This window comes from Squalius cephalus, assembly GCF_949319135.1.
Source record: "Squalius cephalus genome assembly, chromosome: 18".
Classification (NCBI taxonomy): Eukaryota; Metazoa; Chordata; class Actinopteri; order Cypriniformes; family Leuciscidae; genus Squalius; species Squalius cephalus.
Window position 1 is genome coordinate 33,272,662 of NC_137139.1, and position 12,560 is coordinate 33,285,221.

At 36.0% G+C, this 12,560-nt stretch overlaps 1 protein-coding gene across 8 annotated transcripts in view; it reads left to right on the forward strand.

Annotated features, from left to right (window-relative positions):
* The first annotated feature begins 1,271 nt into the window (after positions 1–1,271).
* The window catches only part of LOC307146158 (AP-1 complex subunit sigma-2), a 61,470-nt gene continuing 50,181 nt past the window's right edge, over positions 1,272–12,560 (forward strand). For all 8 annotated transcript variants that reach the window (XR_013819053.1, XM_079850018.1, XM_079850026.1 and 5 more), the window contains exons 1-2: positions 1,272–1,387; positions 2,976–3,154. Coding sequence is in view for 7 of the 8 variants with exons in the window: in XM_079850018.1 (XP_079706144.1) it covers positions 2,976–3,154 (179 nt within the window). In the remaining variant the exon portion in view is untranslated. The remainder of the gene's footprint in view (positions 1,388–2,975; positions 3,155–12,560) is intronic.

Genomic DNA, 12,560 nt, shown 5'->3' on the forward strand with positions numbered 1-12,560 from the left:
TAGGCCTATTTTACTTCCCCTCACTCCAAATACTTTGAATTCATGGTATTCAGAACAGAGCAAAACTGAAATGTACCTATAGGCATGTATAGAATAAAAATAAGTTCGTGCCTTTTTTTTTTTTTTTAAATGCCAAGCAGCCGGTAGCAAAGTAAAATTAAGTACACAATGCTTCCAATCTTTTCTTATAAAGGCAGTTTTAGCGTTTATTTAGAATGAAGGATATGAATTTGCACATGTAATTGAGCCCTTGTTATTTCTGCTTCCCCGTTTTCTGTAATGGCAAAAGAAAGAAAAATCTGTAAAAAGGTTCATGGCGACAATCGTCACTTGGTGGCGCTGTAACATCAGTGATGACGTCATATAGACACTGTTTGGTGATTTAAATGAATTAACTGGTACTAGCCTAAAGGGAAAGCGCCCTGTTCATGTCCAAATCGTTTAGGCAAACAGCCAATTTATAAATAATAATATTAATAATTTGCATACTTTAATAACATTTGAAACACGTGACTTGCCCCACCCTGACATATCAGAAAGAGCTTTATTGCCAAGTGTGCTTTTATTTCATATTTTATTTATATATATATATATATATATTTAATGAAAATAGGGTACTCTTGCCCTGACAACATAGTTTAACCTTTCAGATAAAATAACAATGAAAAGAAGAGGAGTTTATATCCGCAAATGAGCCCGTTTGTGTGATTGGCCTTTTGACTCTAATCAGTTTAAATTAAAATCAGATCAAATTAGTAAAATTGAAGTCTTGCTTACAAGTTTCAGTAATCCAATGACAACAGATTATTATAGGATACCTATGTACATGTATATAAAGACACGAATGCACAAAATTATACATTAATAGAGTAGCCTACATTTTGTGTTCAAGTGCATTATCAGTCTCAACTGAGAGCCTATAATGTGTCATCTAGCCAGAGTGCCAATAAAAAGACATGTGAATGACAAAAAGCTATTAGGCTTTATTAGACTGGATGTTTTTTACCAGGTACAGGCTGAACAAACGCTTTTAAATCAGACACTAAATGTGATCCTCTGTTCATTCCCTTTTAAAAACCTGACCACCTTTAAACCGCTTGACAATCACCCTTCCAACAACACTGAGTGGAGGAGTGGCTCAAGCGTTGACTGGCGCACATATCAACCAATCAAATGTCTGCGTTCCTTACTGGGCGGGAATAACGGTCTTTTTCTCACCAATGAAAACGCCCCGAGCGAAGCTTCCGTCCAATGAGAAGCTAGCAGTCAGCTGACGCCGTCTCGCATCTCTTGTACACAAGCCTCGAGCTGAGACAGACGCGAATCACTGTGAATCCAGAACTCATGTGAATTCATCCCTCATTTACTAACGGACCTCTTCACAAAGGTATGTCGTGTGCTATTTGATCATTTCCCTTCTGAAAAAGGTTGTAAACGCCTCGCGTGACTCAAAAGTGTTAACACCAGCTGCGCATTGGAGATCACATGCTTATTAGTTACAAGGCATATGCGTTAATTAGCTTTGCAATCAAATCTCTAGAACGCATAAGTTATGTGCATTTGGTCTGTGATTTAATTTATATCTCTGTCTGTGCAAATGAACTGGCACAGTAATACTGCCGATCAAGGAGTTTGGTCATAATGACAAAATCATTACATTATCCGCATGACATGCATTCTTCACAATATAATAATAATAATAAAAATAATAATAAGAATAATAATAACAACAATAGTAATGTATGCTATTATAAAAATAGTAAAATGTGAAAAATATATTAGATATGTTCCTTTTTTACACGTTTTTTAAATGCAGAATAGATGCATTGAGTTTATTGTTGTAATTTATTTCATGTTATATTAAAAGGATAGTTCATTTAAAAATGAAATGTTGTAATTAATTGACGTTTCAAACCCGTTAGACATTTGTTCATCTTTGCCAGCTTGAAACTACCACTTTCTCAGCTCTTGCGTCAACACAACACGCATGTGCGGGTTAGAGATACATTTTGTAAATAAAGTGGTTAAGGATGTGTTTTTGCATGAACAAAGCACTCACGTCACTTCATAAAATTGAGGTTAAACCACTGGAGTCACATGGATTACTTTAATGATGTCTTTACTTAAAGACAACTTAAACAGTTGGCAGAAAATCGGATGTGTAACAGTGCATTAGATCTGTGCATTTCTTCTTAAAGCGACAGCAGCCTAATAAACCATCCGTTTCATTAATGTTAATTTATAAAAATCACACTTCTTTTGACCGAATCACATTTTTGTATCTTTATTATGAATCAATATTTAATTCATACAGTGAAGACTAGCCTATATAGTGGTTTATTTTTTTATTATTCAGTTTCTGTAGTTTTTCTTAAGACATGTAAATAAAACTAGGCTACTGTACCAGAGAAACTTAGTAGTTTGATTATTTTAGTAGTTTTATATTTGCAAAAGTGTTATTTTTTTGTATCAAGGAATTTGATTTATGTACTTAGTAGTTTTTCTCTTAGTCTCAGGCTTACTTAAAGGACATTTGTTTTATAATATTGGGTTGAATTTTGGGAAGAAAAACGAAATAAATTTCAAGGGTTACAATTAACTCTTTTAATTTTTTATTTCCTCGTCTACACCTATTAAACTATATACCGCAGTCAAAAATGAAAAGTAGCACAAAACGGTAAACTACTGTACAATCAAATCTATGCATCGAATCGAAATTTGATTCAAAATCGAGAATTGATGTTTAATCGAATCCTGACCTCAAGAATCTAATTGAATCGAATCATGAGATGCCAAAAGATTCCCATCCCTAGTAATTAATGACAGAATGTTCATTTTTGGGTGAACTATCGCTTTAATTTGCATGATTCTGTGCCAATCCTGAATGGCTTATTGTTTAAATGACAGTTATTATGCTCTTGTTTACGATGGTCTCCTGTTCTCCTGATCTCTCCTCACTCATCTCTTCCCCACAGATGCAGTTCATGCTGTTGTTCAGCAGACAGGGGAAGCTCCGTCTGCAGAAATGGTACGTTCCTCTGTCGGATAAGGAGAAGAAGAAGATCACTCGAGAGCTGGTGCAGACGGTTCTGGCCCGCAAGCCCAAGATGTGCAGCTTCCTGGAGTGGAGAGACCTGAAGATCGTGTACAAGAGGTCAGTGGAGCTCCTCGCTGGTGTGGAGCTGTGCATTGTTTTATACTTTAACTGAGGAAAAAACAACCTGTCCACTAATCACTGTAATCTTATTCACAACATTCTATCCCATGATTCACAGCACTCGAATTCACCTTCCATTACCGTTGTGACAAATAAAGTTACATTAGTTTCTGTAGACATAAAGTCGTTTCAGAAACATTGCAAAATAATCATCAGCTAGACACCAGTCGCTGAATCAGACGAGCAGCGTAATAAACAGGTCATGTGACTATTCGGCATATTACTGTTTGAAACATTTATTTGAGAAATGATGGGTTTCTTCTGTACCTATTATGATTTTTATTAATATTTTGAATGTTTTAAATGTTATTTTTAGTGAAAGTTTTACTAATTTTGTATTTTTGTAAATGTATTAGTTTTTGTTAAATGGGTCTAGAGTTTGTATTATTTTTTATATTTTATATTTGTAGTTTTATTTTTATTTTAGTGCTGTCAAATCGATTAATCGTGATTAATCGCATGCAATATAAAAGTTTGTATGTATGTATGTGTGTGTGTGTGTGTGTGTATGTATGTATATATATATATATATATATAATATAGAGAGAGAGAGAGAGAGAGAGAGATATAGTGTGTCTGTGTGTATATATACTATATTCACACAGACATACATTTACAAACTTTTATATTACATGCGATTAATGAATTTGACAGCACTAATTTTATTAATTTTATTACTTCAACTTAAACTAAATGAAAATGAGATGTTACTAGCTTTTCTAAAATAAGTTTACTTTTGTATATTTTATTTCAGTTAACGTTTACGGTAACGCTATAATAAGGCATTAGTTAAGATGAAGTAACAGTGAAAAAAACTTCTAAAGCATTGGTTAATCTTAATTATTGTTGAATTTAACATTTACTAATACATTATTAAAATCTGTTGCTAATATTAATGGCCCTGAGCTGACATGAACTCACAATGTTGTATTTTCATTAACTAATGTTAACAAAGATGAATAACAAAAGTATTGCTCATTGTTAGTTAATTTTAGTTAATGCAGTAATGTTAACTGGTGGGACCATGTTGTAAAGTCTTACCATGTTTAATTTATTTCAAGTTACAAAGTTTTTAGTTTTTATGGTTTTAGTGTCAGTTTTAGTTAGTCAGTTGAGTGCATATTGAGCGAGTTTGAGATTAAAAGTCTTCATCTGTTTTATCAGTGTGTTTTCTGGGTTTGGAATGATGCATAGTGTGTGTGTGTGTGTGTAACTACTTTGAAAGAAGTTAATGAAAAAACTTCTTGGCTACTAATTGAACCATGCTGTGGGAAAAACTCCTTCCTGAATGTCTTTAAATATTATCTCAGGTTTTGCTTCAGTTCAAGTCGAGCTTCTTGTCACGTGATTGGTGGGATTTGCTCATGATGACATCAGCTATTAGAGTGTTTTCAGTATGAAAGTTGCATTTGCTGCCCATTTTTTTTATGTTCAGAGTAAAATTTTATATGCAATGAAAAAAACATGGATTTGATTTATTTTTAAAAATTTTCTTTGTGATTGCGTGCACAGATGAAATGTCACAGTAAGAGAAGGAACACGTTTTAAGAAAGTAGGTAAAGAGAATTTTGATGACAAGTTATTAAAATATGCACATACACAGAGCTTGTTTACAGGCACACAGTAATGGAGGATGGTAATTGGTTTATGGATGTGATATTTCCCGTCTCTGGAACGCCGTTCTTCGTGTAGTTTGAGTTACTGTGTCCTGCACACTATCACATGTTCTCCTCAGGATGAAAGCCATCTTCCTTGAGATGAGGGTGTTTCCATGGCAGCTGGAATGGGGGGGTACATAGACACTGACCTGAGAACTCACACACACTCACTCACTCTCTCACACACACTGACACACACTGACACACACTCACACACACTCAGGGAAATGGACCCCCAAGCATCCCACCTGTACCGGCACTGCAGTGTTTGATATTGATATCATTTTTAATTTCATTGTAATCACCAGAATAACAGTGACACTGCTAGATTCTTGTAGACTGGGTAAACCCTGATGATTTGAGTCCGAGCTGGACACCTGTACGTTCTTCTATCCTGCTTCCGTTACAAATCTGCGGGGACCAATCACAGACCGGCTTATCCGCCTGGCGTGCTATTGGCGGGTTTAATCCAATCCAATTCCTTTTAACCTCTCGACGAAGCTCAATGGCTTCTTTAGTTTAGCAAACAAATCGCTCGAGTGGCTGTAAATACCATAAACTTTCATGTTTTTTTTGCACAACCTGCAAAAATCGCTGGATGCTATTAGGGCTGTCACTTTACGTTCGAAAATCGATTGCACAATCGATCAGACCAACCAACGCAAGTTTCGAAAACGAAAATAGGGAATCGATTTGAACTTTTCTCGGAGCGCGTCCAGCTCGTCACGATACGCCCGCAGCGAACGCGCGTCACACAGCGACTGCAGGCTCTGACACACACACATAACAGCAGATTATACTTCTGCATAATGTGTCTCTTTTTACTACAAAACTGTGAATTCTGCCGGTACTCAGACAGTCTCATGCATATAGACAGATTTGGGCTACGGTCTACAATCGCCTACGTTGGCGAAATTTGTTTGACTTCTAATGGTAAACACAGCCATGTTGAAGCCTGCAGTGCAGTGATGTTTTTCATTGATGTTATGGCTTATTGTTTTTCGAGAATGTTGCACTCCTGTTTGTCATTGTGCACGAAACTTCACGCCAATAAATCATCAGGAATATTTGCTGACTTGTGCGCGTCTCAAGCCTTGTTTATACTTTCGCCTGGCTCCGCAGCGTGAGTCTCCGCAGACTGCGCGCGCACCTCCCCAAACGCTCGCCGTTGTACTATTCTTTGAAACGACAGGGGGCGACTCGAGTAATTGTCCTCTAAACCATCAGGAATCAGCGGTGAGAAGAAGAAAGCTATACACACGTGACAATGTTTATTTTAGTACACCACCACCAATACCACACTACAAAAAGAATCGTGTAAAACCCAGTAAACCCTGAGATTATTACTCGTGACAATAAAACAAAAGATATGGATATGCGAATGTGTTTACAACATAACTAAATTTACTATCTCTTACATATTTTCTAATTTCACTAAACATTTCATTAAGTTTCATGAACATTTTTATTAAACATGGACCTTTATGTTCATTAAAAATACTTTTTATGCTATTGTTTGCTCATTTTTTAAATGTAGGCAACTCATTTAGACGTGCGCGCACCTTCGCGCTCGTGCAGACGCGTCGAATATAAACCAGGCTTCAAGCGCGGCGCGCCCTCTTTACGTTTGTCCTAATGCTTGTTAGTTGTCCGTGGATTTGCCTATATTTAGCGTTGAAAATGGAAACGTCTTTAGACATGGAAAATAGATTTTACAGTCGATTCAATGAACACTTATGTCTCAAAAATCGAACAGGATTTTTTCACAAAAGTGACAGCCTTAGATGCTATTGCTTCTGCAAACCGCTGATCAATGCTGCAAACCAACACGTTTGATGACACGTTTCCTGCCTGGAGTTTTCTCTGCAAAGTACGCCACCTGGATCGTTGGTCTGATTGGTTGAAGGATTATCCAAATGCGTACAGAGTCATTTGAGCTACGCCTGTTGATCACGCCTCTTGTGCAGTAGACAACACAGAGCAGACTCCCCAGACTAATGTTCAATCTTAAAAGACTGAGCTTGGTCTGGTTATGGCCAGACTAAGATTTTTGCCATTCCTATAGAAAATGTGAATGTTTTCCCATGTAAAACTTCCCACTACATGCAGTTGGCCCCGATCACACCGAGCGTGTTTTTCAGGTTCGAAATCACGAGGCGCACAACACTGCCTTTCTTGGCCCCGATCACTTATTTTTATGTTGCTAGGCAACCACAGAAACAGCTGTCCTGTCAGTCAAGTACACGTCATATTAGCCTTTTATTAACTTTATTTACTTTCTGTTAACATTGTGGCAGTCACGGTTCGTGAAGTCGTTCAGCTCCTGGTAACCGTGCGAGAGCACCACAAGTTTATCCTCCATCATTGCAGTCTCTGGACGTTCAAAGCAACTGTAGCTTTCGTCACTACACCGGAAGGCCCGCCTCTCCATTCATTCAATTGGACAGTGGAATAAATTTTTCAATAAAAATAAATCTGGCTATAAATCTCCACCTCCAACATCCTCACACTCATAGCCTACTAGCCGAGACTCTTCTTTATGTGTACAGATGTGACGTAATGACGCAAACACATGCTCGAATTTCCCGCGGAAATCCACCAGTACCACTGGAATTAAAAACATTATTACAAGCTTACCGTTTTGAATCGAGCTACGGCAAGCAGAGAGTTCTGAACACTGGCTCGTTATGTACTTGGTCAAACGTTATTTTTGGAGAAATTTTTTTTCAACCAAAAAAAGTTACGGACTGCAGCTTTAAAATGTAAAAGTTGTTTTTTTTTCTGTTGTTTTTTGTTTTGCTCTGAGTTGCTTTTTTTCAACTTCAAAAACGCGAGCCGCATAAACAGCACGCAGAACGCTCACTGCCATAGGAGAACAATTCAAAAAAGGCGCCTCTCACTGCAAAAAACGCGTTCGGTGTGATCGGGGCCTAGGGTGTTTGAGTGGTTGATAAGGAGCAGGTAATATAAGTGTCCCCTAGAATGTGTCTGTGTAGTTTCAGCTCAGAATACCCCACACATCATTTATTAAACCATGCTGTAAATGCATTTTTAAGTGGAAGGAAAGACACGCTGTTTTCATGCATGTGTCTTTAAATGCAAATGAGCTGCTGCTCCGCCCCCTTTCCAGAAGAGGGTGGAGCCTTTACAGCTCGTGCCTCAGATACTCTGACAAAAACTAAAACATCTGTTGTCAAATGCTCACAATCTTTTGCTTAAACACAGTCGGTTATATCTATATGAAACCGCATGAGTATATTAGATCTGTGTATTAAAGTGACAGCGTAATATACAGTACTTACTGCTATGTATGCTGTTAATATGAATCAAACAACAAAAGAAAATCAGAAAATCACTCACTGCTCTTGACTGAATAACCTTCGCAGCTTTAATAAAGAATACATTTCTTATTTGAATGCTGTGGCGAGGAGATGAACATGACAGACTGTGTAGAGCTCACAGAGGGGCGGGGCTATGCTAATAGGGTGGAGTCTGTCAGCAGTTGTGGGCGGAGCCTAAGTAGATTTGAGGTCACATTGGAGAAAAATATAAAAATGAATTTAGGATAATAGGTCACATTTTAATACTTCAGCACATTATTCTGTGTGTGTTTACACTGGATTGTGTGTGTATGAGTGTTTCAGCTTCTGAAAACCAGAGGAATACAAATATAAACTTTGGCACAATTGATTTATCGGCGTATGATGTTGATGTTGTGTTTTCTGGTGTATCTGAAGTGAGAGTGTCCGTGTATCATTTGTATTCAGTAGCATGAGTGAATTTAAAATATGCGGCCACACGTTTGGTGTATCCCTCGCTGTGTCTTTGTGTCTGTGTCCTGATTTCTTCTGTTCACGATCACACATGATCCACAGGAGGACATACACCGTAGTCTTTCTTTGTATTATTGTTCCTTAAATCTAATTATAATGAATACAGATCAACAAACCCAAAGGCTGTTTCTTTAAAGAAAGCGCTTTGCATTGTTCGAGGGAATGATTTTTACATTGAAGGTCGTCCCTGTATTATATACAGGTAAACACACATGGGTCAGAACGATTAACAAATGCTGAATCATTCCATTAAAAAGAGCGACTGAGCACTTTTATTTAATATTTTGCTAGCGGTGGAAAGGTCATGGGTTCAGTTCCCAGATGAAACGTAAACCTTGAATACAATTTAAGTTGCTTTAGATGAAAACATCTGCAAAATGCATACATTAATTTTTTTTTATTTGATGTAAAGTCTAGTTTTTTTTGTTACTCCTTCACTCGATTTTCATATATTTGTATTGTATTTGAATGCATTCACCCCATTTGCATATTTGTTATTTTATTACTTGTTCTCTCATTTTCTCTACATTCGCTACTTCTTAATTTTTATTTATTTATTACTTTTTCATTTTATTTGCATATAATTTTTTACTTGCTCTTTCCCATTTGTTTATTTTATTACTTAAACGTTCAATTTGCATATTTTATTCCGTAAGCAAATCATTTGCATATTTTATTGCTTCGTAAGCACACATTTGCATATTTTATTACTTAAGCATCTTATCTTGATCTTATTTTATTTACTGCATTTGCATATTTTTATATAATTTAATTTCTTTGCTGCTTCTCATTTGCACATTTGTTATTTTATTACTTTCAGTTATTTTGTCTATTTAATTTAATTTTATTCACTCCATTTGCATAGTTTGATTTAATTTTTTTACTTAAAATTTAAAGTTCTTTTCTTTCTGTTCTTTTCTTGTTCACTTGATTTACATATTTTTTGTATTGTATTTTATGTGATTTACATTCACTACTTTTGCTTTTTTATTATAATACTTTTTCAGTTCATTCTATGTGCATATTATTATTATTATTTTTATTTGTTTTTGTTTTTTTAAAATTTTGTTTATTCTCACCATTTGCAAATGTTTTATTTAATTATTTATGATCTTTTTTACTGTATATTACCCATTATTTAGCCGGTGTTTGCAGCTGAACACAGTTGTGCTGTCGGCGAATCAGATGCAGTTTGTCCTGCCAGTAAAACACACTAAACTGAGGCTGATACCGATGAAAGAACGAGGTCTAGACGGAGGAGCAGTAATAATGAACATGACCTTGTGTCTACATCAGTTCCTCTGGTTCTGCTCAGTGTGATCGGGCTTTGGTTCGGTTCCAGAATCATCCCCTCACGGCTCGCCCCGTCTGACCTCTGACCCCAACCGCCCGCTCAACAGCCTGATTATCTGTCTATCTGTCTACAGATCTCATCCAAACTGAGCATTAGCATTGCTAAGCTGTGTGTGTGTGTGTGTGTGTGTGTGTGTGTAAATGAAACGCCAGTACAAGCTTATTCATGTTGTTCTGTATAGCAAATGGAGACATGCTCTCTTAAAATGACATGTTCCTTCCTGATTGGCTGGTTTTGATTTTCAGTCACACAGGTTTTTATACTAGTTTGTGTGGAAACAAAGTTGTGTTTGCAGGTACCAATGATGATTTGAGGAGTAACTAGATAGAGATGCACGACATATTGGCCGATACCGATATTGTGGCCAATATATGTTCATTTTTTAATGTTATCGGCCTGATAAGAAAAATTGTCCAATATATTAAAGCCAATAAGTAATGTATTATTTTCTTCAGCTGAGACGCTTCAGATACACACTCTTCACCATGATGGTTTTGAATTGCTTGAAATATGATTGGAATCACAAGGAAAATACAGTAAAGTGCAACATGTCTGTCATGTCGGCTACATAAAACTATAATGAGAACCTCATATTTGTGTGTTTGGGACATGGCTTTTAATGGTGAGACTTTTGTTTTTGTAATCAGGCTCTAAAAAATTATATAAAAATTTGGATTTATATTTATCGGCCAATATATCGGTTATCGGCTTTTAAATATCAAGAATTATCGGTATCAGCCAAAAAGTTAATATTGGTGCATCCGAATAACTAGATGTACGCTGGTGTTGACAAACGTTCATGAGATTTGAGGCTTTGAATCTTTTAAAAATGTTTGTGGTACTTACACTAAAAACAGAAAACATAATGCATTTTGGCCATTCATTTACACAACAGTGAGATTTCGAGGGCCTGAAAACTTTTTAAAGTGTAGGTTTTTGAAAAAGATACAGTCATCGTCTGTGTAAACTATAAAAACACGAATTTGTGTAAACTACAAAAACACGAATTTGTGTAAACTGTGAGGTCAAGCGCATGTGTATTATGTTCGTTTAAATATATTGTATTTTACATTTATACTCCATTTGCATATTTTGTATTTTACTTAGTCAGCCTATTTGCATTTATTTAATTGTTCACACGATTTGAATATTTAATTTAATTTACTCAATTACTTAATGTTTGATTTTATTTTAGTCACGTCATTTGCATATTAGTTTATTTACTTGCATTCACTACTTTTAATTTATATTTTCTTATTGTATTTTATTACTTGTCCACTCATATTTTGTTTACATTTTATTACTACTTCACTCCGTTTACATATTTTTTACTTTTTTTTATTTTATTCACCCTATTTAAAGTTTAATTTTATTATATTTTTTTACATTCACTTCATATTTTTTATTGCGTTTTATTACGTGTTCTCTCATTTGAATATTATATTATTTTATGTTATTTGCTCCATTATTTTGCACTATTGTGTTCAGCTAGGCTGGAGTCCTGAAAGCTACTAGCGAGTGAACCCGATGTTAGCTATGCATATTCATAACAGCATTTAGAAGAACAGTTGTGTGTAGAAAATGTGATTTCATCCTCATTCTCTCTGCGTCTCACACACAAACACAGTGAAGAGAGGCTGTCCAGAATGACCAATCCCGTCTGCTGATGACAGCGGTACATTATCACGTTAAAACACTCGCTCAGCAGCTCTGGCCAGCCGGAGAGCCTCCGCATGTGAGGATGAAGATAAATCAAGTGTCAGCTGAAAGAAAGATATATTATTATTATTATTGAAACACACACACACACACACACACACACACACACACACACACACACACACACACACACTCAGTTTACTAGCATGCAGTTTTATGGAGCAAAAGAAAGTAGTAGACTGTCAAATCCCTTTTTTAACATGTGAATTGTTGCTTGGTTTTGTCTAAAGCAGTGATCATTTTAAGCTTTAACAAAGATTAATTATATTTAATTTATACAGTGAAGACTATGCAGTGTTGTTTTACATTTCATTATTCAATTTCTGTACCTGAATACTGTTAGACTTACCTGGAAAAACATAAAGCACTTTTTACAAGCATATTGTATTTACCTATGATCGTAATTTGTTTATTAGGGGTTTAAGCACAAAGTGCTGAAACCCTATTGTAATTGTCAGGGTTTTTATTATTATTCTGCCGTAAAACGCATCGTGCAGCCCAAACCGTAAATGCTGGAATCTTGAAACGTGGCCAAATGGTAGTCCTCAATTTGGGGAGAACCTATCAAAGTATGACCCCGATTGGCCAATAGGTGGCGCTACAGCAAGCAAAAGTATGAAATTGCTCATAACTCCTAGACGGTTTGTCCTAGACTCAAGTGTCTTATATCACTGTGATCCTTGGCTCAAGCCGGACATAATATATAATATAATATAATATAATATAACATAACCTATATCTCCGATTTCGGTTCCGGCAGGATAAAAATTCTGTCCAAG